The 27745-nt window shown below is 44.9% G+C and overlaps 3 protein-coding genes across 6 annotated transcripts in view; 2 read left to right on the top strand and 1 right to left on the bottom strand.

Moving 5' to 3' along the window:
- xkr4 (XK related 4) overlaps positions 1-27745 on the top strand; it is an 86608-nt gene that overhangs the window by 40899 nt on the left and 17964 nt on the right. The gene's annotated exons all lie outside the window — the stretch shown is intronic.
- On the top strand, positions 42-13691 carry tgs1 (trimethylguanosine synthase 1). Of its 4 annotated transcripts, none has more exons than XM_080861166.1 (15): positions 42-251; positions 1682-1743; positions 1900-2024; positions 2125-2215; positions 3989-4063; positions 4814-5314; positions 6875-7001; positions 7086-7172; positions 8281-8425; positions 8753-9071; positions 9156-9308; positions 10497-10643; positions 10733-11277; positions 13027-13128; positions 13356-13691. In XM_080861166.1, exons 1-13 carry the CDS (start codon positions 139-141, stop codon positions 10987-10989), a joined length of 2202 nt encoding a protein of 733 aa, XP_080717292.1. In that variant the 5' UTR covers positions 42-138; the 3' UTR covers positions 10990-11277; positions 13027-13128; positions 13356-13691. The 4 variants fall into 4 exon arrangements, with proteins under 4 accessions (XP_080717292.1, XP_080717291.1, XP_080717290.1 ...); XM_080861165.1 differs by having other exon boundaries at positions 8753-9080; XM_080861164.1 differs by having other exon boundaries at positions 42-295.
- The window catches only part of cntnap2b (contactin associated protein 2b), a 54331-nt gene continuing 41189 nt past the window's right edge, over positions 14604-27745 (bottom strand). Inside the window, exons 22-25 of the mRNA XM_080862018.1 lie at positions 25876-25969; positions 23040-23267; positions 22620-22694; positions 14604-16771 (exon numbers count right to left, since the gene is read on the bottom strand). Of these exons, the coding sequence (XP_080718144.1) occupies positions 16572-16771; positions 22620-22694; positions 23040-23267; positions 25876-25969 (597 nt within the window). The 3' untranslated portion in view covers positions 14604-16571. The remainder of the gene's footprint in view (positions 16772-22619; positions 22695-23039; positions 23268-25875; positions 25970-27745) is intronic.

Raw genomic sequence — 27745 nt, 5'->3', positions numbered from 1 at the left:
GAAAAACAGCGGAAATCCGCTGTTAGCTTATAGTGCGGAAATAATCAATAATAAAGGAAAGAGTCCCATGCTGCTTAAAGACGCAAGCAGCTCGTCGGTAAATGAAAGTGTGTTTGTTGTTGCAGCGAGCTAACCGCCATGATGCTGGAAATGAGAAGAGTAGCCCTGGTGGCGGAAATCATCTTCACCAAGAAGGAGTCACTGCAGGAGGAAGAAACGATTCATTGTCGTTGCTCCAGAGCCTTCGTACAGTGAGCCTCCACCACCTTTCCTCTGTCCGCTACAACTCATACACGTAATTCATTAGCAGCACGTCGAACAACAGTCTGATCTAAACCGGTGTTTGTCTCAGCCGGGCTGACATGGCAACCAGCCAGTGTGGGTCATTAAAAGACGACGCAAGAAACGAAATCCAGTCAAATCTTTGAAATTCCGTGTAATAAATGTCGTTTTAATGAATAACTGACTTGAGTGAAGGCAACCACAAAGCAGCGTTTTAAAAAGCTATCATATCAATCACAGTTGAATGAATCGCAGTCATTACAAGGCTACTACTGTTGCTAGCACAATGCTGAACCCCAAAAGAAAAGGTTAGCAGCTGTGTGCTGGTGGCAGCGTGGTATGAGCTGCTGTCTTGCACACAGAGCGGTGGAATCAGACACCATAGTGCCAAACGTATTCACTCGTCTGCCTTCACACACACATGAACTTGAGTGACATCCCATGATACTGTCCCAGCCTTTGCAGCTATAACAGCTTCAACTCCTCTGGGGAGGCTTCCCACACGGGCTACGAGTATGTTTATGGAATCTTTGACACGGACGCTGGATGAGAACCTGGCTCACAGTCTCTGCTCGCATTCATTCATTTTCTGAACATTCCCATTAGGCTGTCAGAGAGGTGTTTGTGTTAAAAAAGGTATTTATGAGGAAAATATTGGTGGTTATCAAAACCTGGAGCTTATGGAAGACAGCAGATGTTTGCTTTTCCACAGAGTGCTTGTTCCAGGTCTAGTAATAGCAGCATGCTTTACATCGCTGCATTGGACGCTTTGTGCGGCGCCTGGTCATGTAAGGTTTGGATTCAGCTGCTCAGCTATGAAAACATGCAGCTGTCTGATCACTGTTCTTCAGCTAATCTGAAGGCCATGTGACGTTTGGAGTTCTGCAGCAATTGCAAAAGGTTGGTGACCTGTGACCTGTGCACTACGCTCGAGCACTTCGTGGCTGAGATGGTGTCATTCCCACTCACTTCCTCTTTGCTGTAACACCACGAACCACGACTGTGAAATATTTAGTTGCGAGGAAATTTCACGACTGCACAGGCGGCATCTTATCACAGTACCACGCTGGAATTCGCCGAGCTCCTAAGAGCAACCCGTTCTTTGACAAATGTTTGTAGAATCAGTCTGCATGTCCAGGTGCTGATTTATACACCTGGATGTGATTGGAACACCTGGATTTAACGATTTAATGAATACTATCGTGTGTCATGTCACTCGAATGCTTTGAGTGTTGAATAGGAGTAGAAATGCAAGTATATTACTTTATTTTTTCACAGTCGTTTAGATGTTGTTGTTCTCAGTACCCAAACACCTTGAGTTTTAGCGGATACGCTGATGTATACAGATGCATCTATGGATTTCCTACATCTGTCCTTTATGTCCATCGCCTCTTTACAGGGATCGAGAGTTGTATCGTTCTGATAACAGACTTCTGCCTGACCTGGAAAACACTGTACAAGGTACATCCTGTCATGATATTTAATAGTACCAGGGATTAAAATAATCACCTATGAAATGTATCAGGCATTGGGGTAGAAGAATGTGGCTCTCTTAACCTCGCTGTACTGTCTAGTTTTAGTTGCCATGATTTAAAAAATACATTTCTCAACTCATAGATGTAGATGATGGTGAAGAGGAGGAAGAGGAGACTGAGGTGGAGGAGCTGGATGAAGAAACTCAGATGATGGCCAGCATGGGCCTGCCTTTAGCCTTTGTGTGCTCCTCCGAGCAGAGGAGAGCAGTAAGTCACACAGTTTTGCAGTGCTGTGTTATTAAAGTCGCCGTTTTTTGAAATGAAAGCTAAAAAGCAGCTTTGGTTGTTATTTTCCGTCATGTCACAGGGGTGGAGGTCTAACAGGAGTTCCTCAAAATACTGTGAAGAAACAAGTGAAGAAGAGGAAAGTGAAGAAGATCCACAGGCTGATGAAAAAGGTGATGCGATTATCTTATTGCTTTTATTGTTTTTATTACGAGTAATATTACGAAGGTTTGTATGTGGTAGAGTATCCACTTTCTCCACGGTCTAACTCATCTCCTCCCATACCTGAGTTTTTGTGTCAGCTACTGCCACAGCTGCACTCGGCTTGTAGATGGTGGAGCTGACAGGTACCATCTGGTACTGGGATTACTGTGACAACATGCACTAGTGAGCTTTCAATGGCAGCATATTAATGATCAAGAAACTGATCAATATACTGACCTCACAGCCCATTGTTCCCTCAGTGCTGTTAGTTTCAGTCATTGTGCAGATGTCCTGTTTATAAGGTTAAACACCTGCAGCCAGCTGAGACTGAAGAAGTCAGCTGGAAGAGTGACGAAACGTTTCTCCCACTGAAAACGTCCAGATGAACAGAATCAACTTTTGGGAACACCATCCCACTGTTTGTAAATGTTGGGAACATTTAACATTCAACATGCTAATTAAGGCCTGTTAAATGTTAACGGCGTCTGCGACATAGCTCTTGCACAATCAGACCTTTGGGTCCACACAGCTGAATTTTCCAGACCAGCAAATTGCCAGAAGTTCTCCTTTTAGGCGGTCAGCTTACAGGCTTTTATCAGCAGCACATGTCTCCTTACCTTCTTAATTACAATGGAAGCAGTAACAGCGTATTCATTGTTTCAGAGTATTGCATGTGGTCCTTCTTTTTTTCATGCGACTGTGATGTCATGCATAGGGATGGGTATCGTTTAGGTTTTATCCGACACCGGTGCCAAACCGGTACTTTTGAAACGGTGCCGGTGCTTAAACGGTGCTCAAACGGTGCTTAAAGAATGGAGAACACAAACTTTGTCCAAAAACCTCTCATGTTCAGCTGGTTTTTTGTAAAAAGATAACAATGTTAGCCTTTTCTGCAGCTATGGGGCATATATGGTATCACTCTTGGCTGGAAGCAGTGCTTAAACAATGGAAAAAACACAAACTTTGTCCAAAAACCTCTCATGTTTAACTGTTTTCCACTTTTTCTTTGGTCATTTTAGCCTTTTTGGCCAGGGTGAAGGGAGTATCTGCCATCAAACAAGAAGACAGCCGCATGTAACTACGACGGTGTTTGCTAGTTCACCTTACATGCATTAATGTAATAACGTGGTTAGCCTACTCAACGTAAATTACACACGAACAACATGAAGCTCCTCACGCAGAGAAGAACGGCTGCTGCTGCATCATCATCCTCATCATTCCTGCTACACTGGCAGGGCTAGGGGCCAGGACTCTCCTCTTCAGGTTTTTGGGGGATGTTCTAACTCCGGGTCTGATAACAGGCACCACACCCGCAGTAGATGTGCTCGGTGTGAGGTCTCGCAGCAAGCTATCAAATACGGCGCATTTCTCTGCTTTTAAAAAAACGCTATGCGCCGCCAGGTGTTTCATCGGATTGGAGGTGTTACCTCCTTTGACAGTATCACAGTATCAGCTTAAAGCACTTGTTGCTGCTGAGTTTGCATCTTTTGCTGTGAAGTACAGCCAGACTTTTGACCGCTTCGCCTTGGACATTTTTAATCTGTAGCTCTGCTCTAAAAGAACGTACGTACCTGGGCCCGCCTACTATCCTGGGAAACGTAAAATGATTGGCTAGAATCTAAAGTGTATCACAGCTCAGGAAAAAAAGCACCGAAATGTGCGCTGCTTTTTGGTCTGGTTACTACCGTTTATGTCAGAACCGGTACCCATCCCTAGTCATGCATGATGTTTTTATGTCATAGTTGATGAGGAGGCGTTTGATCCACGAGTGGGAGTATCAGGAGGGATCCAAGATGCTGGCTGGGAAGCCTACTGGGGTAAGAATGGTCACATGACGTTTATAGTGAAATGTATGAAGACTGTTTTTTTCTAACACTGCACTGTGACACCGGGTTTGGTAGGAAGACATAGAGATATCATGTTGGGTCAGTGGATACTCGGGGTGGCTGTGGCTCAGGAGGCAGTGGGTCAACTACCAGTGGCCTCCTCCAGTCTGCTGGGCAAGACGTTCGTCTACTTCTTCATTCAGGAGTAGAAGTTCAGGTCTTTAGGTCTTGCAGACATGTCTCCTGATGTCGAATTCATTTGTGTCATCTGACTTCATAAATAATTATAACTGTTTATCGTGCTCCTCAGAACCTGCACAATTCATCCAAAATTCTGGCTTCACGCGTCTGTTTAGACCAACACAGACAGGAAAGCAGTATGGACTGATTACATTGTGCTTCTATGCTCGAAGCGCCGTATACGACATGCCTCATTCACCCACTCATGCAAGTGCAAACTTAATCTACATTCACACACATTCACACTCTGATGAACACATCGGAGGGCAACTTGGGGTTAGTATCTTGCCCAAGGACACTTGGCATGCAGACTGGAGAAGCCTGGGATCGAACCACCAACCTTCCGATCAGGAGCTGAGCTGCTCTACCACCTGAGCCACAGCCGCCCCGAGTATCCACTGACCATTTAAAAAAAAGAAGTTCCACCATATCTTCTTCGTGTTCTTTTAATGCAACAATCCTACACATGAAATATTAACTAATGTTTTGACTCTTCTGCAGCACAACAGGGAGAAGCTCTGATGTGGAGCAGCTGGCTGGAGAAACATGAGCTGCCGTCTTCAGAAGATCCAGGACGGACTCCTTGGGACAACCCGGATACTAAAGCTCTCTGGGACAAACACGCTACAGAGACCTACTATTCTTATTGGGAACAGTACTCGTACTGGGCGGGACAGGGCTGGACCTTTGAGCAGTCTGCCTGTAATGGGAACGCTGGAGGGGAAGAAGAAACAGGAATCACGGACAGAGGTTTACAGAGCCAATCAGAGAAACAGAGCGACGGCCCTACTGAAGCTGAGAGTAAACACGAAGAAGATGATGCTGAAGTTTTGCATGTTCTGTTTGGACAGAGCTTCACAGTGGAGGCTGGTGGACAGTGTGTGGCTGGTTCAGTCATGGTCCAGTCAGAGGGAGTGTCCTGCAGCTCTGATGATGCTTCTGATGATGGGAATAACCGCAAGAGACCAGCTGACTCTGTACAGCATCACAGCGCTACTACAGGTAACAATTGTGTGTATGAGGTGTGGCCAAGGCTGCATGATCAGCAGACTATCTGTCTGCTGAGTCTCAGTCATAACATTTCTCATTGTTTTCTTTTTCAAGCATTTTGAGTGGAACCTGTTTCAAAGGACACCCGTAACATAAACTAAGGTTCTTCCACTTGGTGCTGGCAGTGAGAGACAAACGCTCAGCTCACTGGGACAACGAGACACTGACCTCAGTGTCGAATGTCTGTCCACCAACATGTTCTGTCCAGCAACGTGTCCAGGGGGACAAGAACAAAGTACGGGCGCCCACAGGAAACTAAATATTGAATCAAATAAAGTCAGTGTAGAAAACCCCCACAGCCTATACACAAGAGAAATCAGTTATGTTGAGAAACATTAGCTGTTCGATAGGCCGGGGTCGGCAACCTTTAACACACAGAGAGCCACGTGGACCCAGTTTCCACGGAAAAGGAAACACTGGCAGCCGCGAACACTTTGTGACTCTAAAATGACGATAAGACTGCATCCTGTTTTTTTACCTTCACGCTTCGTATAAACAACAATAATGTGTTGCTCATGAAATCTACAGAGAAAAAGACATTTGTGTAATAAACACATTTTGAACTCTTAAAAAAATATTAACAAAAACAAACACGATTAAAAAGCTGAACTTAAATGATCCACGGACCAAACAAAGCTGAGCGTGTAGCAGAGCCTGAATTTAAAAATAAATGTCACTAAACCATGATGAATACATTTTTGCAAAGTACCTGCATAGATATTTCTTTCACCTGCTTAATGGGACTTCTGCTCCTGAACGTCTGCGCACGGCGTCTGCAGATCGGGGCCGTGTGGCGTGAGCGGTGTGGAGAATAGCTGCTCACATACGTGTGTGGATCAGAAGCTCGACATCACTCCAGATGCATATGTCTTCATGTTTATGTGTCGGGATGGCGCTCCATGTTTCAAACACGAGTTGGATTTGGTTGGTCTCGACATCACTCCATCTGTGATCCTGAACAAGAGCGGCCTCGATGTCGAGTGTGGCGCTTACTTTGAGCGTCAAAAAATTAATGAAATATAATTTGATTTTAATGTTTCAAGATCACAGTCATCTTCCAATTTAGAACTAAAACAAATAGAATACACTTCAATTAAATACTTTAATTTACTTTCCCAAACCACGCGGGAGTATAAGGATGAAATGGCGCCTGTGGCTCTGGAGCCGCGGGTTGCCGACCGCTGGCGTAGGTCTTCACAACCACTGAAAACAAATGTCTTCAGAAAAGTGGAAGGAGCTCACATCCCGACAGCGTCAGTCAACCTTGGATCGCACAGGAACTTGTTACTTTGGTGACAATGACTTCAGTAACTCAGTGTCACAGAAAATGTGTTTGTGTTTACTGAGCTGTGTATGAAAATGAGTCAAAGACTGAATCTTAACTTGTTCAGTTATGTTTGGTTAATCATGTTCTTGTCCTGTGGTTTTCACCACAGTTTTTTCTCCTTTGTTCAGTAAATGGATGTGTGGTTGCTTTAATAAACACGTAGCGTTTTGCACGTCCTGACACAGGCTTCCAACTGGCTGCTGCCGGGAATAACGGACGGCACGGATCGAGGAATGAAACACCCGATGGAAACGATGATAATGACGATGACGACAAACCACCAGGAAAAGGATGCGCTAAAGTCAAACGGAGGTAAGTTTGATGTTCTATCATGGAGACCGTCATCTCTCCAACAAGCCCGGGAATAATGTTTCTGCTGTTTGTCCTTGTTGTCAGTCATGAGCTGGATGTGGACGAGTGCCCACGTCTGACACCCGAGGAAGCCTGGAGTCAGCTTGGCCTCAAACACAACCCAGAGCCTCAGTAAGTCTTCCTCTGCTCCTTTGGGAATCTCGTCTCGGTCACGTCTGCCGACTCCAACTCAGATACCTTGTGATTGGTCGTTTATGTTTATGATAGAAATATAAAACATGCAAAACAAAAACACTCAGATGAAAACATTTCAACTTGATTATTAGAAATGGGCCTAAAGCTGAAGTTGTTATTCAGCACATGTCCTGCTTTGTTTGTGGTAGGTCACAAGTCCTCAGTGACTGCATCCACTTTACCTGCTAAAATACATAATGGTCTTCTAGGCAGAGACACGAAAATAAGAAATGAGATTAAAAATATAATATATTAGTTCCAAAAAGATAAGATTGGTGAAACAAAACACAGTCGGGGTAAAAAAGTATTAAAGGACAAAAAATATTCATCATTGAATTTTGCAGCCTTATGCTTTACATCACTGATTGGAACCCATCTCCTCATAAAACAGAAAGTTAACTGAAACAAACATATGAGCCAGTATGGATCCAACTTCACTGAACTATCACCAAATCAGATTAACTGTCGCCTCAAGGTTTACATTGTAAGACCCTGCAATGATACAAAGAAGACCCCAACAGTCAGGCAGACAGCGACGAGCAGCTCTGGGCAACAGTGGGAAGGAAAAACCATTTTAACAGGAAGAAACTCCCAGTATCTTCTGCGACTGGTTCAGGTTGAGGGGAGGAAGATGGGACCAAATGCACACTGTGGAAGTGTGGAACGACTTTTCCCAACGGACCTTTCACAGCAGGGAAAGCACAGGGCGAGTGATTGTGACTGTAGTGCACAGGAGATGTAATGTGGCATCGTGTGCTAACAGCACTGATTCTTCATTAACAGACAAACATGTGACATGAAAGCCGTTAACTTCAGCAAACCAACATCTAGAACACAAAAGGCCTGCAAGGCAGCGAATGCTGCAAATTGACAGTTTTTATGCTTGAAGTGTTGCAGGTGTCGGCTCTGGTGAAATGATTGAACCCAGCCTGCTTCTGAGCCGTTTCTCTGTGTTTTAGAAACACAAAGGTTTATGTGAGCGCGGCTGTTTGAGTGTAAACATGTTTTTAAATGTCTAAATTGTAACAATGTGTTCGTGTCTCAGGTTCAACAGTGTGTTCAGCTTCAAAGGAAGCTCAGCTTCAAAGTGTCAGAAGCAGCGATGGACCAAGAGGAAAATCAGCAGCACCAGGTTCTCAAAGACGGGCAGAGACAGCACACGTCCACAGATCAGCACCTCCCTTTGTAAGGTACGACCTGCAACGGGCTGAAGAGCGGACGTGTTCTGAAGCCTGTCCCTGATCAGCCAGGACAGATTAGATGTTTTCAGTTTTGTGGGCATGAAAGATGACCCCAGAATCTCAATAAGTCCTCAGATGTTAGGCTGGAGTAACAGCTGAAAGGAAGCATCACAGTGGAAATCACTGAAAGTCATGTCCTTTACCTGTTCTCCTGGCATGTCCGTGGACGTGGATTAAAAGCACGGAGGACTGGAACAGCTTAGATAGGAGGAAGTCGAGCAGAGCTTTGTTTGTTTGAACGTTACACAGAATGAAAAAAGTCTTTTTGTTTCACAGGTTCAAAGTTTCCTTGAACAGGTCCAGCGAGAGTGTGACCAGAGTGAGGTGGACAGAGAGAGACACCCTGAGGACAAGCCTCCATTTTTAAGAGAAGCTGAAGAAGAAAAAGACGGGAGGAAAAAGGAGGTGAAGAATTCTGCATCCAGTTTAGATGCAGAGGGCAGCAGTTACCCCAGCATCACCTCCAACTCTGTCACAGAGCCGGAGGAGAGTGACGTGGAGGAGAGTGAGGAGCAGCCGGGCACACACTTACCCTGTCCTCAGATTCCTGACTTTCTCCTGCCTGACGAGCCTGAAGTTCACAGTAAATCTGCTGGTGAATCAGGTTGTTCATAGTAAGGCTGTGCTGTTTAAAAGAAATGAACAAAAAAGTAACTGCCTAATATTTATGTCTGTGTAGAATTAAGTGTGAAACACACAAAAACACCAAAGAAGAAGAAGAAGAAGAAGCAGGTCCCAGCAGAGATGGCAGCTGAACCACAGCTGGCTAAATACTGGGCTCAGCGCTACAGACTCTTCTCTCGCTTTGATGAAGGGATCAGACTGGACCGAGGTCAGTCTGCACACTGCAGTTATGTCACATTACTCCAGTGGAATCAACAACATGTGAGTCATAGTTAACCTCTAAATGACTGAGAGCCGGCTCTGCATCACAGTTCAGGTCATTTCAGTGTTCTCACCTGGATGGCTGAGCATCCAGGTGAGTAAAAGCTCCAAAGATCATTTTTATAAACCACGTTTAAAGAAGTGTTTGAATATTACTTTGTTAGGCCCTGAGGAGTGTCAGTGACTGGCAGCAACACTGATTGTCCTGCATTTTTATTTTTTAATGTCAGATTTAAACAAAACAAAAACCTGACACTCGTGACGTCGCCTCCCAACAGCTGCTGTATAACTATTAGATATAATATTTCTTTTACACTTGACGATTCAGTGTTACTCATCGTTTACTGTCACTGGATTAGCTAATAACTAACTTATAACTAACTTATAACTTACTTATAACTTACTTATAACTAACTTATAACTAACTTATAACTTACTTATAACTTACTTATAACTCAGAGTGCACAGTACAGTAATAAGTTTATCTGCAGCAGTCTGAGCAGGAGACCAGACCTGCCGCTCCCCGCCCACCTCCTCCAGCGTGTCTGGAGAAATACCAACGACCAGTTTTACTGATGAGTGACGATAGCGACTGTTAGTCATCTAGTCGCACACATTACTACTACGAAGCTCGTTCAACCTTTGGTTCAGAACTAAAGAAGCTTCGTGGAAGAGACGTGAAACAAAGTCGCTTTCTAGCCAAGCTCCTCAGACATGAACAGTAACTGAGAGCAGCAAACTGAGGAATGTACAGAGAAAGAAATCAAGAAGCAGACACATGGCTTAGTAAGGAAGGAGAAAACTGAGGTTTTAGAAAAACTCTCAAAATATAAAGACTTTGAAATTGAGAAGAGCATCAGCGTAACACAGATCCTCCTTCTGGGCTCTGCTCACGTACTGAGGAGAACCACCCTCATGGCAGCCTTATAATTTCCTTTGGGATTAATAAAGTTTTCTGATTCTGATGTTCAACAAGTACCTTGAACAGTAGTCGTGATTTGGCGCTATATAACTAACATTGTATTGAATTAAACTGAGAAGGAATGGGTGATGAATACAGCAGGAAGTTTGCTGGCGTCTCTTTGCAGGGTTTTGCTGCTCAGGTCGTCTCACACGTGCTCATCATGTGTTTCAGAGGGCTGGTTCTCTGTGACACCGGAGAGAATCGCTGAGCACATTGCCCTCAGGGTGGAGCACAGTTTCTCTGCGTCTCAGCTGGTCATAGACGCCTTCTGTGGTGTAGGAGGAAATGCCATCCAGTTTGCCCTCACTGGAAAGAGAGGTAAGTGTTTATAAGTTCATAAGGTGTTTTTAGAAATGCTGAACACGCTGAGCTCACAGTCTGTCCTCTGCGTCGTGTTTCTCTCTCAGTCTTAGCCGTTGACATCGATCCAGTGCGGCTGGACATGGCTCGGCACAATGCTGCGGTTTACAGTGTGGCCGACCGAATCGACTTCATACAAGGGGACTTCCTTCAGCTGGCCCCCCACCTCCACGCTGATGTGGTCTTCCTGTCGCCACCGTGGGGAGGACCTGACTACCTAACTGCTGAGGTGTTCGACATCAGGACCATGATGGAGCCTGATGGATATCCTTTGATGAGGAAGTGGAGGGATGTTAGTGACTGACAGGATTCGTTTGCAGGAGGGACCGAAAACTGAGAGGAGAAAATTACAGCTTAGCTTTGAAAAATGTTTTTGCGTTTTCAATTTTACAGAAGACGTCAGGAGTCATCTGTTCATCTGTTAGAATAATAACGTGCAAACGCCAGCCCTCACTTTTTATATTTTGTTTCCAATCAGTCAGACTTTCTTGTCATCTTTGAACAGTTTTCTAGCTTTCAGTTTCTGGATTGGCTGCTTCCACATCCAGTTGCAGTTCAGTCCTTATCTCAGCTGCAAACATCACACTGACAGGCACGTGGCACAGACACCCAAGTTTTTAACACAGTGGGGCAAAAAAGTATTTAGTCAGCCACCGATTGTGCAAGTTCCCCCACCTAAAATGATGACAGAGGTCAGTAATTTGCACCAGAGGTACACTTCAACTGTGAGAGACAGAATGTGAAAAAAAAAAATCCATGAATCCACATGGTAGGATTTGTAAAGAATTTATTCGTAAATCAGGGTGGAAAATAAGTATTTGGTCAATAACAAAAATACAACTCAATACTTTGTAACATAACCTTTGTTGGCAATAACAGAGGTCAAACGTTTACTATAGGTCTTTACCAGGTTTGCACACACAGTAGCTGGTATTTTGGCCCATTCCTCCATGCAGATCTTCTCGAGAGCAGTGATGTTTTGGGGCTGTCGCCGAGCAACACGGACTTTCAACTCCCGCCACAGATTTTCTATGGGGTTGAGGTCTGGAGACTGGCTAGGCCACTCCAGGACTTTCAAATGCTTCTTACGGAGCCACTCCTTTGTTGCCCGGGCGGTGTGTTTTGGATCATTGTCATGTTGGAAGACCCAGCCTCGTTTCATCTTCAAAGTTCTCACTGATGGAAGGAGGTTTTGGCTCAAAATCTCACGATACATGGCCCCATTCATTCTGTCCTTAACACGGATCAGTCGTCCTGTCCCCTTGGCAGAAAAACGGCCCCATAGCATGATGTTTCCACCCCCATGCTTCACAGTAGGTATGGTGTTCTTGGGATGCAACTCAGTATTCTTCTTCCTCCAAACACGACGAGTTGAGTTTATACCAAAAAGTTCTACTTTGGTTTCATCTGACCACATGACATTCTCCCAATCCTCTGCTGTATCATCCATGTGCTCTCTGGCAAACTTCAGACGGGCCTGGACATGCACTGGCTTCAGCAGGAACACGTCTGGCACTGCGGGATTTGATTCCCTGCCGTTGTAGTGTGTTACTGATGGTGACCTTTGTTACTTTGGTCCCAGCTCTCTGCAGGTCATTCACCAGGTCCCCCCGTGTGGTTCTGGGATCTTTGCTCACCGTTCTCATGATCATTTTGACCCCACGGGATGAGATCTTGCGTGGAGCCCCAGATCGAGGGAGATTATCAGTGGTCTTGTATGTCTTCCATTTTCTGATGATTGCTCCCACAGTTGATTTTTTCACACCAAGCTGCTTGCCTATTATAGATTCACTCTTCCCAGTCTGGTGCAGGTCTACAATACTTTTCCTGGTGTCCTTCGAAAGCTCTTTGGTCTTGGCCATGGCGGAGTTTGGAGTCTGACTGTTTGAGGCTGTGGACAGGTGTCTTTTATACAGATGATGAGTTCAAACAGGTGCCATTCATACAGGTAACGAGTGGGGGACAGAAAAGCTTCTTACAGAAGACGTTACAGGTCTGTGAGAGCCAGAGATTTTCCTTGTTTGAGGTGACCAAATACTTATTTTCCACCCTGATTTACCAATAAATTCTTTACAAATCCTACCATGTGGATTCATGGATTTTTTTTCCACATTCTGTCTCTCACAGTTGAAGTGTACTTCTGGTGCAAATTACTGACCTCTGTCTTCATTTTAGGTGGGGGAACTTGCACAATCGGTGGCTGACTAAATACTTTTTTGCCCCACTGTATTGTAAGACAGTCCCTACAGTTAAGCCCTGAAAGGTGAACTTTATTTCAGGCACTCTGCAGTTAACACAGTCAGTCTGTTCAATCTGAAAGTTTCTTTTTTTGAACATGCAGTTTTCATCCTTGACACTCGGCACATTTGAGATCTTCCGCCTGGCCAAACTGATATCAGACAACATTGTGTACTTTCTTCCGCGTAATGTTGACATGGATCAGGTCAGTGTGTTCAGGATTTCTCAAACATGTAATGTAATCTGTACTTTGACATATTTCGTGTGACCGTGGATGTCTGGATGTTCATGCTCCACTGGACTGGCAACGCCGCGGTGGCATCGTTCTTTATGTACCCAGACTCTTATACTTGTAATGAGTATTGTGTTGTAGTTGTGTTTGCTTTGCTCAGCTTGTGTTGGGACTGTCTTACTGAAATCTTGTCTCTACAGGTGGCGTCTTTAGCCGGCCCAGGAGGGAAGGTGGAGGTCGAGCAGAACTTCCTCAACAACAAGCTGAAGACAGTGACTGCTTACTTTGGCAGCTTGATAAGCCCGGGCTAAGCCAAGCACCAGTACGAGCGACGATGAAGGAGAACGGACCGAACATCATTTCTGCTGTTTGTCATCATTTCTGTTCCAGGTTACTGAACCACATCCACACAGGATTCACTCTGCAGATCAGCCTGGCCCAGCTTACCCACCTGCCATTTTCTGTATCTTTATAATATCTGTTTTTATTTTGTCCTTTTATTCTACATTTGAGCCTAATAAAATGTTTTTCTCATTGTTTTTATGCAATGTTTTGGTACATTTTAGTTTAAGACTGGCAGATGACAAAGACATTAACTACATCAGCAACAGAGTTATTGACATCTGCACAGCAGAACCGTCTTTTAAAAAGCTGTTTATGTGTTTGCTAAAGAGGTGCAGTGTGGGGGGCAAAGCTTTGATAGCTGCCACTAGGATGGTAACCGGACTGGTTCTGATATAGCACCTTTCTACTCCACCTCTCCACATTCTGATGATGGGGTCACCGGCCCAGGCAGGCGGGCAGGTCTTGCAGATCGAGGTTTGTGAATGCGATATCTTGAAAACGAGGCAGTGTAGGGGCTTCAGTCTGATGCCACAGGTGCATCTGTTACTAATCTCCGATCAAACGTCAGGTTTATTTGAAAATCTTGTGAATGCAATAACTCGTGAACAAGGTGGCGTAGAATTTTGAAATTGATACCATGAGTGTGTCTACTGCAAATCTCAGACGACTTCAAATCCTGGAGATAAAGTTTTTGACATCTCGCTGTGATGTAGGATTTAGTTTGATACAGTAGGTGTGTCTGCTAGGAGGCAGGGGGGTAGCACTAGCAGCTGCTGGCATTCACGCTCCAACCTTCCAGTTAGTAGACGACCTTCTCTACATCCTGAGCTACGGCTTTGGAGTGAGGGACACACGATCCATACTACAATATGTTTATCTTACAGTGACCTGATGCAATTAAAATTGCAATTATGTATCCATGTAACTATTTTCACAAGTATTCAATTTCATTCAGTTTTTTTATAGTGCTAAAGCACAAGAGTCATTTCCAGGGCCTTTATAGAGTCATCGTCATCGTGATGAAAGTGCGTTTCGTAAAAACTGAAATATCACTGAGGTATGAGTCATACTTGTATTTCACAGGCTGCTCCAGGAGCCGTTAGTTTCAAGCACAAAGAATGAGAAATCAGCTATAAATGATAATCATTTATACACAGAACAATGAAGAAAAAGCCATGTGATGCTACAGTGGTTCATCAACAGAAACGTGTCATCAGTGACAAATGGCATGCCAATACATCTCAATGCAGTCAAACGAATACAAATGCAGTACAATCAAATGTCAAGTGTAAGCCGTTAGCGTGTGACGGACAAACATTCCTTTGTAGAAACATATTTCCAGATACAAGAAACAAAAACACTCTTATCACCAGCTTGAATCCGGTCAGCGTAGCTGCTCTACAGGAAGGAGCAGCTCTCAGCATGATCGGACCCGTTATTCTAGTTTCAGGGACACCGAGGAGAAAACAACACCTCTGAAAGACTGTGCTAAATGAAAACAAGGATTTCTCTGAGTGTGGAAAATGTCCTGCTGCCAAAATATGACCAGCTGCTTGTTTGATGATGAGTATCTGCGTCATGTCACATTCATCTACAGAGATGGTGTTTAAATGTGTTTCACCTTGGAGTCGAATGAAACCGACTCTGCAGCCTAGTTCAGTCACAGCAAGTCTCCACGAGGCGTTTGTTCTCAGCTGCTGTTCACCTGAACTTGTGTGAGCGTGAGGAAACCGTTCTGCTGTCAGCCCACTCTGTCTTATATTACAGGGAGGGCTCGTTGATATAATAACACTGTGCAAAATTGAATATTATCCAAGATAAGAGTTCTTTCCTGATCCATAAGCCCAGTGCAGTGTTATGAGGCTGCTGCTTTTTCCTACTTTTGTCTTTATTTGACCTCAGATTCAATGTGGACACGTCGCAGATCTGCCACCAGCTTTGTGTCAAACATATTACCTTCAGCATGTGAAGGTAGTGACGGGGGTGCTGTTAGAGGCACAGTTTAGTCTGGATTGTGGAGTTTGCGGCACTCAGCAGCTGACAGTGAAAACATCTGCCAGCTCTGGGAGCTGTTGGAAGGAATTTGGTTCACTTTAGGGAAGTTAGAGTATTTGTTTGCTACAGTGCTGTGCTTTACTCGTCCCTCACCAGCCTTGGTAGTGGAATCACTAACTTAATGCTGCCTCACTGTGGATTTGAAGGTAAAGTTTAATAAAGTTATTTGTTCTGTTTTTGTAGTCTGGCCCTGGACAAACGGCAGCTTAAGACAAGCTGAGTGTGTTTCCTGAACTCACGGAAAAAAGTATCAAGAAGTCTTTGAAAGACACATTCAGATGCAGAAATCAAAAGAAGCTCTGAGTTCAGATGATGCAAACAATGTCATGGCTACATCTCCTTTACAGACAAGCAAGCCAGCTATGCATGCACGTGCGTGTGTCGCGCACACACACACACACAACATAGTTTTTAGTCTGAGAACCAAAATTAAACTACCAACATACAGAATAAATCATTTTATAAAAATAAGGCAAATTATAACGTATCACACTTAATATACAAAAACACTCTAGAATTGTTTACTGTCGCTATATGCACAAAGGCTTATTGGGACTAATTCATAATTATTTTAATTCATGCCAAAGTTCTTAAAGTCAAAGTACCAGAAGTAAAGCACAAACACATGAAATAAAAACACAAAGAAAATTAAGAATAAATAATATCAACATTTGAAAAAATATAATATCAATAAATAAATACATTACATACTGAAATCAAAGTCAGAGCGATATATATAAAAATATAAGATAAAAGCAAATGAACATACTGACTGATCCAAGGCCTGAAACTTTATGGCACCGTACACTGAAGGCTGTCCTTCCATCATATGAATCACTCCACACTGTCGCTGCCAGGCACTTCTGCGCCCTGTGCTTTAATACCCAAGCTAAAATACCAATGGTTTCCTCTGTCTCTAAAGTCCTCAGCTCCTCCAGGGTTAGTAGGTCGTCACCTCCAGCTACTCCCTAAGCTTGCAAAACTACATCCTAACGTGTGTCCGTATCGACGAGGGTTCAGATGAACCACTCTTTCTTGCTCTCATCAATGGTTTCGGTGAAGGCCGGATCGTTGACAATGATCGCTGCGTCGGCACAGTCTGCTGACTCGGCTCCCTTTGCCTCGTTAGTGTGGTAGGAGCCTTTGTGACGAAACATGTGACGGATCACGAACACCATGATGCACAGGACGCTGAAGATCACCATGGAGATGATTCCTGGAAGAAAGCATGAGCAACGCAGTGAGCACTTTCTCTAACACAGTGAACTTCAAGTATATTTGATGCAGCATTTGAAGAACGGACTGAAGACAGCATTGTTGAGCATGTTGAGCTAGTCATTTTTAATGGCATGCTAACATTGCCAGAAATGACTAAACTGGTAAGCAATGATCATTTTGGAAAATGGCTCACTGAGGACCAGTCGCGGTTCCAGGAACCAGAGATGGAATTAAGGTTAAGAGATCCATTGACTTCCACTTATCCTTCTCAGGGTTGTGGAGGGGGGTTGCCCTATGGTTCATACCATAGGGCAAGATGCGGGGGACACCCTGGACAGGTCGCCAATCTGTGTCCGGGCTAACACGCAGAGACATACAACCATTCACGCTCACATTTACCTACAGGCGATTTAGAATCGCCATAACTGGTGAATATTTTGCAGCTCTGTTTCCTGCTTATTACAGAAAACTACCACAGCTGTTTCCTGATGATAATCACTTTTTAAATTAGCTTCAATAGCTTAATAATGTGTTATTAAATGGAAACAGGTAGCTCTCTTTCCTGCTTATTACACAGATGCTACCACGGGTAACAGTGGTAATAACTTAGAAGTTACCACATTATTACAATCCTCTTCCTTCCTCGTTACCCTACTATTACCACTTTATTACTGAGCTGTATTTCCATATTATTACCCCAGTTTTTGGGCTCTTATTAGCCTATAACATATATTTCAGAGTAATATTTCTCAGCTTTAACCACTGTTACTACCGTTATATTACTTGGCTATTTAGTGGCTATTACTTTGGTAATTGCATAGTAATAACTTAGACACATTATACTCGTTTCCCCCTTGTTACCCTACTATTACCACTTTATTACAGAGAAAGTGTAGAAAGTGCTACCCTTTATTCTTAATTCTTAATCAAAGACATATAAAAATAAAATGAAACTGAATTGAATAGATAAAATCAAAGATAAGTCTAATTAATACGTTGAAATACAGAATATTGAAGTATATATATGAGAAATACAGTTTGAGTAATGGAGATTTTTCTAATGTCTAAATTATGTGTAGACACGATGAAGTGTTTGTGTGGCTGCAGGAAAGTGGAAAGATAAGAAATGTGACTCTGGATAAGAGAAAAGTATGTTGTAAACAGAAGCATAGCTGATATGATAGTTAATCAAGCTTAATACTGATGGGAATCAGGTATAAGTTCAACCACTACAATGAGTATGAAAACATTATAATGATTCAGGCGTCTCACTGAGTGTAGAGGCGGCCTGTGAGGCTGTGTGATCACATGTATGTAAGCAGGATGGGGAGTGAGGGCGATACTAAGGAACCACTAATCGAAAGTAATGTCTGACTTTGATATTATGGAGTCATCTTCATGTTCTGAAAAGAAGATTTCACATCTCACCAAAACTGTCCATGTTTGGTTCAACCACAGAACTTTCTGACTTCCCCATAAAAATGAGACATCCTGGCCCTTACACAGCTAAAGGGATTCTGCTAAGACACTGCTGGGAAAGCCGCCGGCCTCGCTATGACGAATGGTTAATGGTTAAAATAGCATCGTACAAAAAAGTGACTTGTGGCCTATTAGACAAACTGTATTTGGTCTCCTTTTAGTAGCTGGCTCTCTGCCACCTGAGGTGCAGAGGTGTGTAATGGGGGGAGTGGGAGGTGAGTGTAAAACAGAGTATGATAAAACTTATTTCTCTTGTTTTGTTTATGTCTAAAGTTTAATAAAAAAAGTTGAAAACAAGAATGTCTGACTTTGAAATGCATGACTTCATAAAAGGAATCTGTAAACGACCACGGCAGACCCAGTGGCATTTTGCTGCTTTTATTAATCCCTACACGGTTGCTGTACATTCGCACTCAGAGCTGCAGCTCTCCCGCTTCCAGCTCAACATAACACCAACAACCCAACCACAGGACCCAGTACAATATTTAATTCGGCGGGGCGTGATTGCGGATGCCGTGCAGGTGCGTCCGCCTCCTCTGCACGGCACCGCAGGCCACGCCCCGCCACATACCCCCATCGCCCGACTGAGGCCGGGGAACCATCCGGCCGAACGTACTCCCCCCCACCGCGAGCGGGAGAGGGGATCAGCCCGGACCGTCGGCGCCCCCGGGCCCTGGCCAAGCGACGGGGAGTTGTGAGTTCAGGTGGCCGCCTGCGAACCCAGCAGCGTCGGCGAAGCTGGTCCGGAGGTCGGCCGCGTGGCAGGTGGACGCAGCGCTGTTGGTACGGTCGTGCGCCCCAGCTCGCAGGCGGCTGGGCAGATGTCCGGCAGGCACCGGCCTCTGGTGGAGGTGAGGCCGCTCTGCTCACCCCGCTAACCTCGGGCTTCGGTGGCGCGGACTCCCCTAGCACGGGCACCACCGACTTATCCCGCGGCTTCTCCGCCCCTCCCGGTGGGAGCAGCTCCCCTCGCTGCGCCTCCGGCGCTCCCTCTACCGGCTGGAGCGGCTCCTCGGGCGCCGCCATCGCCGCTGTCTCTCCCGGCTGGAGCGGCTCCTCGGGCGCCGCCATCGCCGCTGTCTCTCCCGGCTGGAGCGGCTCCTCGGGCGCCGCCATCGCCGCTGTCTCTCCCGGCTGGAGCGGCTCCTCGGGCGCCGCCATCGCCGCTGTCTCTCCCGGCTGGAGCGGCTCCTCGGGCGCCGCCATCGCCGCCGTCTCTCCCGGCTGGAGCGGCTCCTCGGGTGCCGCCATCGCCGCTGTCTCTCCCGGCTGGAGCGGCTCCTCGGGCGCCGCCTCCACCGCTGCCAGCTCCGCCGCCTTCTTCCGGGGCGCAGGAACGGGCACCGGGCCCTGCAGAGCCCCAGCGGCTCCCACGCGAGGTGTGGGGACAGGCGCTGTGGCAGGCTGCGTGCTAGTTGGTCGCAACCCGGGTGCCGGCACGGGCGCCTGCACGGACTGGATCTCCTCCACTCCAGCGCCGGTGGGGGTGGCGGTGGTGTCGGGCAGGACCGGATCAGCGCCGCCAGATTCTCCATCCTCTGCAGGTGGCGTTCGGTCTGGTCCTGCAGCTCTTCCTGCCTGCGGCGCCACACCGCCGCCTGCTCCTGCTGCGTGGCCGCCAGCTCGGCCACCATTCTCGCCAGCTCCTCCCTCTGCTGGCCCACTCCTGGATCTGCCGTGCCTCCCGTCCTGGGTTTCGGCACCACTGTAAACGACCACGGCAGACCCAGTGGCATTTTGCTGCTTTTATTAATCCCTACACGGTTGCTGTACATTCGCACTCAGAGCTGCAGCTCTCCCGCTTCCAGCTCAACATAACACCAACAACCCAACCACAGGACCCAGTACAATATTTAATTCGGCGGGGCGTGATTGCGGATGCCGTGCAGGTGCGTCCGCCTCCTCTGCACGGCACCGCAGGCCACGCCCCGCCACAGAATCGTATGTTGTCGTTGACCAACACAGACTGATAAAAAAAGTATCCCTGTGTTTTTGAATTAAAAAGAGATTATGTAGAAATGCACAGTCACGTTTGAATGAGCTAATGATCCATCTAATTAACGTAAAAGTGCACAGATGCCAGATGTCATCTCAGAAGATGTAACATCAAGTAAGAAAGGCGGGAGAAAGGTCACCGAGGTGTAAACGTTGTGTTCTGAAGAGTTTCCCTTTGATTAGCAGTTCACACGATTTGAACTGAGAGTTACACCAGAGACCAGAGGGATCAACCGCAGCTCAAACTGTGAACTTACAAACTGGGTTGATGTCTTTTGGCTTTTGCTCTGCTCATTTTTGCCATGTTAGATTATAAAGAGGATTTGAATTCTCACTGTTTCCTACAGAGAATATGTGGATCACCTCATGCAGTGAAAACAATGACTTGGATGTTTCTAACCTCTTTCCTCTCAAACATCAGAACAACGCCAACATTAGCTTAGAGCAAGATATAATTTTATTATTATACACGACCAGTCAGAGGTTTGGACAAACCTTCTCATTTAGTGTTTTTCCTTTATTTTTACTACATGTATCTACAGTATTATGTAGAAAGAAAAAGAAAAAAAGGAAAAATAGCTCTAAATATGTTTTATATTTTAGACTCCTCAAAGTAGCCACCCTTTGGTGCAAACACTCGGCCTTCTCTCAGTGAGCTCCATGATGTAGTCTCACCTCACAGGTGAGCCTGTCAATTCAGTTTTATTCATATAGCGCCAAATCACAACAACAGTCGCCTCAAGGCACTTTATATTGTACAGTAGATCGTACAATAATAGATACAGAGAAAAACCCAACAATCATATGACCCCCTATGAACAAGCACTTTGGCGACAGTGGGAAGGAAAAACTCCCTTTTAACAGGAAGAAACCTGTAAAAAAACTTGGCAGAACCAAGCTCAGCGTCAGTCTGTCAGGGTTCGTTTGTGGAATTTCGTGCTTTCTTAGTGGGGTTGGGACCATCAGTTGTGTGCAACCCACTGGACGCCACGGCTGCGCTTTAAAGATATCTTTAAAAGAGACATGAAACTGTGCAGCATAAACTCCACCACATGGGAAATCAGCGCAACTCTACTCAGTCACTCACATCAATGCCTGAAAGATGTTTCCACAGCGGTGTGGACGCTACACCATTGCGCATAAGTGCAAACTACATTCAGGACCCGTTCAGGGATACAAGAAAATCCATCCCTGGCCACCACCTCTCACCGAGGGCAATAGCAGCCTGGAACAGAGTCTAGCCTCTCTCTAGGAGATTGGTTCCAGAGCCCAAATGTTGCATTGAGGTGAGCCCCACCATATAAAAGACTCCTTTCCCTACCAGAGAGGTGACCTTCCGTGTCCTGATAGCCAGCCTTGGTAGCCGAGGATTGGACCCCTGTCTGCTTCCCAACACACATTGCACCCGGACCTAATGGTGCTTCCTGTGGGTGGTGGGCCTACAGCAGGGCAGGCCCATGTCGCTGCTTCAAGCTGTGCCCGGCCAGGTCCCATGGGCTAAGGCCCAGCTCCCAGACACGCTCCCTCCAGCTCCATCCTCAGGCCTGGCTCCAGGGTGGGGTCCCAGCAATCCTATTCCAGACAGGGTACACTCGTCCGTTGGTCTTCTTTTATCCATAGCAGTCGACTGAATTGCTCTTCGTCTGGCCTCTCACACAGGGCCAATTTGCCTTGGGAGACCCTACCAGGGAGCAACAAAGCCCCCAACAACACAGGCCCTGGGATCACTGGGACACACAAACCCCTCCACCACGGTAAGGCAGCGTTTCATGGAAGGACTTTTACTTCTCTCATTCCAAATTAATATTCCTGGTATCAAATATCACACACATATCGGGTGCAAAATAAGACACTTTTTCATGAAATTTAGTGTAATGCACAGTAAACTCAGGTGTGTGTTTCACATTGTGCTGGAACAGACAAGTTGCACTTATCAGTGCTGACTGATTCTAATGTGTTGCAACGGTTAACAATCTGTATTAATAAATTAGATGGTGATTATTTGCAGATGGCAGTCGCTTTGAGTCACAATGAGACAGGTTAGGTTCCACCAGGTGACCTCTGGGCAACCTTCAACTTGTCCCAGACAGCATAAAAATTCAATGTGACCGAAAAACTGAAAAATACCAGCGGCTCCGGGCGTTCCCCCTCAGCCTCCTGAGGCAGTTTTCAGAAAAGTTGACCTGTGACCTCGACCTTGAAGACAACATCACTGAGATTCAAACTGCTCAGAGATTTTTAATAGATACACCTATGGTATCAGTTTTAAAATCATACATCACCTCGTTTTATGTACATCAATCTGTGCATTTTCCAATTATATCGACAAAAACAGCAGCTCAGAATCCTGGTATACTTAAAACTAAACATACCTCCTATGACAGCCGAGTTGCGATCCACACCATCACCACTGAACTTGTCCTCATTGAGGTTGAAAACAGCTCCAGCTGTGAACAAAGCAAACATCTGTTATCTATCTGAATCCTGAGAAACTTTAGAATTTTACAGTGGCATGCCCCTATGTATGCTGAAACCCTATGTCAGGGGTGTCCAACGCCAGGCATCAGGGCCGGTGTCCTGCAGGTTTTAGATCTCACCCTGGGTCAACACACCTGAATCACATGATTAGTTCATTACCAGGCCTCTGGAGAACTTCAAGACATGTTGAGGAGGTCGTTTAGCCATTTAAATCAGCTGTGATGGATCAAGGACACATCTAAAACCTGCAGGACACCGGCCCCCGAGGCCTGGAGTTGGACACCCCTTTCCTATGTTCTATGTGTTTCTACCACCTTCTATGTGCCAGGGGTCTCTGGCTGAAGCCATGGGGGAGATGGTCAGGGGGGAGGCTCCACAGTTTGAAGGAACCAGTATCCCATGGGTGCTGACAGGTGCTGCTATGCTGGAGCGCAGGGCAGCTTTCAGCGGTGCTACACTGTTAAACTGAACTCTTGACAGGCAGCCCATGAAACCCGGTGTGTTGTAGCGCTCGATCAGGATGGGGTCAATCTGGCCTGTTTCTAAAAGAAAGAGAAAGCAGCTTTAATAGTTTTTTTCTGGAAGCAATGCAAGTAAGCAAAATTTATTTATATAGCACTTTTTAAGACAAGAAGCTATAACAAAGTGCTTCACATGGGAATATAAAAGCATATCAAACAAAACAACATATTACACACAAACATCACCCAAACGTGTTTTAAGCTGTTTTTTAAAAGAAGCCACAGAGTCGATGGAGCGTAGCGGGGGAGGTAAACAGTTCCACAGTACTGGAGGTAGGGTTTGAAAAGCGCAATCCCGCATTGTTTTTAAATGTCTCCGTGGAATAGTCAGGAGACCACTATCATTGGAGTTGGAGAGTAGGGTTGAAGAAGCTCAGTGATACAGGCGGGGGCCTCGCCCAATGCAACTACGACTGAAACTCTTTTTTGGGCCTAAAAGCATGTTAGTCTTTAAAATATTCACTGTGAATAAATATTTAAATATTTTAAATAACAAAAATAATATAATAGCAATATTTTAAATGTGTTTATTGTTCACAATCCAATAAACTTACCTTTTAAAGGTTAGGTTTTTAAAGTTAAACCCTCTGACTTCTAGGCCACCCTTACATCATCAGAGCCCTGTACTACTAAGTGAGATTGTCCTTTTTTTGATATACAGGGTGGACCATTTATATGGATACACCGTAATAACATGGGAATGGTTGGTGATATTAAAGTCCTGTTTGTGGCACATTAGTATATGTGAGGGGGCAAACTCCTCAAGATGATCGGTGACCATGGTGGCCATTTACAAGTCGGCCATCTTGGATACAACTTTTGTTTTTTTCAATAGGAAGAGGGCCATGTGACACATCAAACTTATTGGTAATGTCACAAGAAAAAAATGGTGTGCTTGGTTTCAACGTAACTTTATTCTTTCATGAGTTATTTACAAGTTTCTCTTTGTTCACAGCCATTGACATGTCGAAGAGGTTAACACGTGAGGAGCGGATGGAAATTGTGTTGATATCTGGTGAACGCAGTAACCGGGTCATTGCAACAGATTTCAATGCAAGACACCCTACGAGACCACCCATCTTCCATGCTACAGTTAGCAAACTGCTTGCTAAGTTTCGTGAAACTGGTTCAGTGTTGGATTTGCCAAAATGTGGACGCAAGAAAACTGTCACTAATGAAGAAACATCAGTGGCTGTCCCAGCTTCATTCAGCAAGAGCCCACAGCGTAGCACTCGCCGCATGTCACTGGCATTAGTCGAACATCCCTTCGGCGGATATTAGCTACTCACAAATGGCACCCTTACAAACTCCAGCTACTGCAGCATCTCAACGAGGATGACCCAGATCGGCCACAGAATTTGCAGAATGGGCAAAACAAAAATTGGAACAGGACCCTCAGTTCACGCAGAAGATTTTGTTCAGTGAGGCAAACTTTTATGTGAATGGTGAAGTTAACAAACAAAACCACCGCTATTGGTCTGACACTAACCCACATTGGATGGATCCCTCCAAGACTGTTGGACCAACAAAAGTGATGGTTTGGTGTGGTATATGGGGTACAACGATAGTGGGTCCATTCTTCATCAATGGAAACCTCAAGGCCACTGGATATTTGAAATTGCTACATGATGATGTGTTTCCTCTTTATGCACTGAAGCTGGCACGTTCCCTGAGTTTTTCCAGCAAGATGGTGCACCACCACATTATGGGTGCAGGTCCGAGCATTCCTAGATGAACAGTTTCCTGGAAAGTGGATTGGTCGTCGTGGGCCAGTTGAATGGCCCCCAAGGTCTCCCGATCTGCCCCCTTAGACTTTTATCTTTGGGGTCATCTGAAGGCAACTGTCTATGGTGTGAAGATACGAGATGTGCAGCACCTGAAACTACGGATACTGGATGCCTGTGCTGGCATTTCTCCTGCAGTGTTGCTATCAGTGTGTGAAGAGTGGGAGAAGAGGGTTGCATTGACAATCCAACACAATGGGCAGCACATTGAACATGTTTTAAAAGTGGTCAGAAACTTGTAAATAACTCATGAAAGAATAAAGTTACGTTGAAACCAAGCACACCATTGTCTTTCTTGTGACATTACCAATAAGTTAGATGTGTCACATGGCCCTCTTCCTACTGAAAAAACAAAAGTTGTATCCAAGATGGCCGACTTCTAAATGGCCACCATGGTCACCACCCATCTTGAGGAGTTTGCCTCCTCACATATACTAATGTGCCACAAACAGGACTTTAATATCACCAACCATTCCCATGTTATTACGGTGTATCCACATAAATGGCCCACCCTGTAGTGTTGCTCTAATGATATTAGAAACAGTAAAAGCTAAATGCCATTTCTACTTTTTACTTCATTTTTATTTTATTTTTTTCAACACAAAACATATTTGGATTCTAAGAAGTAGAAGCTCATCATTTCAGGTAGGAAAAAAGGCACACAAAAAAGTTAATAAGTGACTGGTACAAGAATAAATAGGACAATATTCAGATCATAGAACATCACTCAGCATCCCTTCATGGAGTCAGTCATGCAAAAACAGGAGCCATATAAACACACACACACACACACACACACACACACACACACACACACACACACACACACAAATCTCTAGACTCACCAAAGACTTTGCCAAGAAAGATACTTTTGACCAAAGTGAACTGGGTGTCAGAGGCCTCAGGCAGCGTATATGTGGACACTGGATAATGGTCCAGCTGGATAATGTGGACAGAGAAAAGCAACAGTCAAGTTTAACTGATAAACTGAATCTTCTTTAAACTTTGGCAAGTTTTAAGACTCCTGTCCTTGATTTGGTGAAAAGAAGTTTGTTTAAGCTAAAAACTAGTTTTTAAATATAATTTGATGTACTTGATGTACTTTTTATAAAGAACGCCCTAAATGGGCGTTCTTAAAGTCAGCAAAGAGGCACAGAAAAGAAGATCAGACACCAGCGAGGGAGGATAAGAAGGACAGACGCAACAACATTGTCATCCCCTATGTAGCCGGTGTATCAGAGAAACTCAGGAGAGTTTTCTCCAAGCATGACATCCCAGTGTATTTCAGACCCAGCAACACGCTCAGACAGAAACTGGTTCACCCGAAAGACAAAACGCCAAAACACAGACTTAACAATGTGGTGTATGCTGTACAGTGCAGCGAGGAATGCTCAGACCTCTACATTGGAGAGACCAAACAGCCACTTCACAAGCGCATGGCACAACACAGAAGAGCCACCTCCACAGGACAAGACTCAGCAGTCCATCTGCATCTTAAGGATAAAGGTCACTCTTTCGAGGATGCCAATGTTCACATTTTGGACAGAGAGGACAGATGGTTTGAAAGAGGAGTGAAAGAAGCATCTACGTCCACTGTGAGCGACCATCTTTGAACAGAGGCGGGGCTTACGACACCAACTCTCTGCCATCTATAATCCAGTTTTGAGATCCCTTCCCAGATGCCTTAACGCCCACTCACATCCTGGGCCATCTGACCTCAGGAATTCGCATGATAAGGTGGGGCCAGGTTTCACAATGAACCCACCTGAAACTCTGGCTGATTGGGACCCACGCCCAGTTTCCCACCTTGACTCAGGCGATTAGAGGATCACCAGGGGTCCTTTTGTCCCTCTGTGGGGGGAAACTCCCACTAGGTTTAAATCTGGGACTCTCCACCATTTGACCTTAGAACTGAAGAAGCTTCTCGGATGAGAGGTGAAACGTCTTCAAGCAACTTAAAGAAGTCCAGACGCTTTTCTTTGCAAGCTCCTTAGACTACGATGACCTGGATGACTGAGAACCTTCACAGACATACTTTTTATAATAGAATTATTCTTTCAGCAGATGTAATTTACAATTGCAACTAATTACAATTTGCAATTCAGGTGAACTCAGGGTTTAAATACATTTTTCTACTCTGACTATCAATATATCAAACTAGCACCTTTAGCAGCTTATCTCAAAGTAGTGACTTTAAGAAATATATACACTACCAGTCAAGGGTTTGGACACACATTCCTATTTAATGGTTTTCCTTTATTTTTACTACTTTCTTTTTTATTATCATGATAATAATAATAATAATGATAATTATGATAAGATATAAGAGTTGGAAGAAAATAATACAAGTGTGATTGTGAGTAGTGAGAGTGAAGTGAGCGTGACGTGTTAATGTATTCAGTCCAGGATTAATGTAATTTAGGAGACAATTATAACAATAATGATAATAATAGTTAAAGCAACATTAACTCAGTATTATCACCATCAATCATAATAATGACGATAATAATAGCCATAAGTATGACCAATGACCAGCTATGAACAATGACAGTCATGACCATGACAACAGTAACATCGTTATAAGAAGAATATAATAGCTCACAGCGGTATTCTGCTAAAATAAGCTGGAGGGATGATTCAGAGGCTTTGCCTGCAGGGTAGGAAAGGTCTTTTTCTCTTTCCTTTCATACGCCCCCCTCCTTTTTGGTAAATGGA

The sequence above is a fragment of the Rhamphochromis sp. 'chilingali' genome (genome assembly GCF_963969265.1).
Source record: "Rhamphochromis sp. 'chilingali' genome assembly, chromosome: 16".
In the NCBI taxonomy this organism is placed as follows: Eukaryota; Metazoa; Chordata; class Actinopteri; order Cichliformes; family Cichlidae; genus Rhamphochromis; species Rhamphochromis sp. 'chilingali'.
Note: the sequence above shows the minus strand (reverse complement) of the source record. Positions and strands in the feature narration are given on the sequence as shown.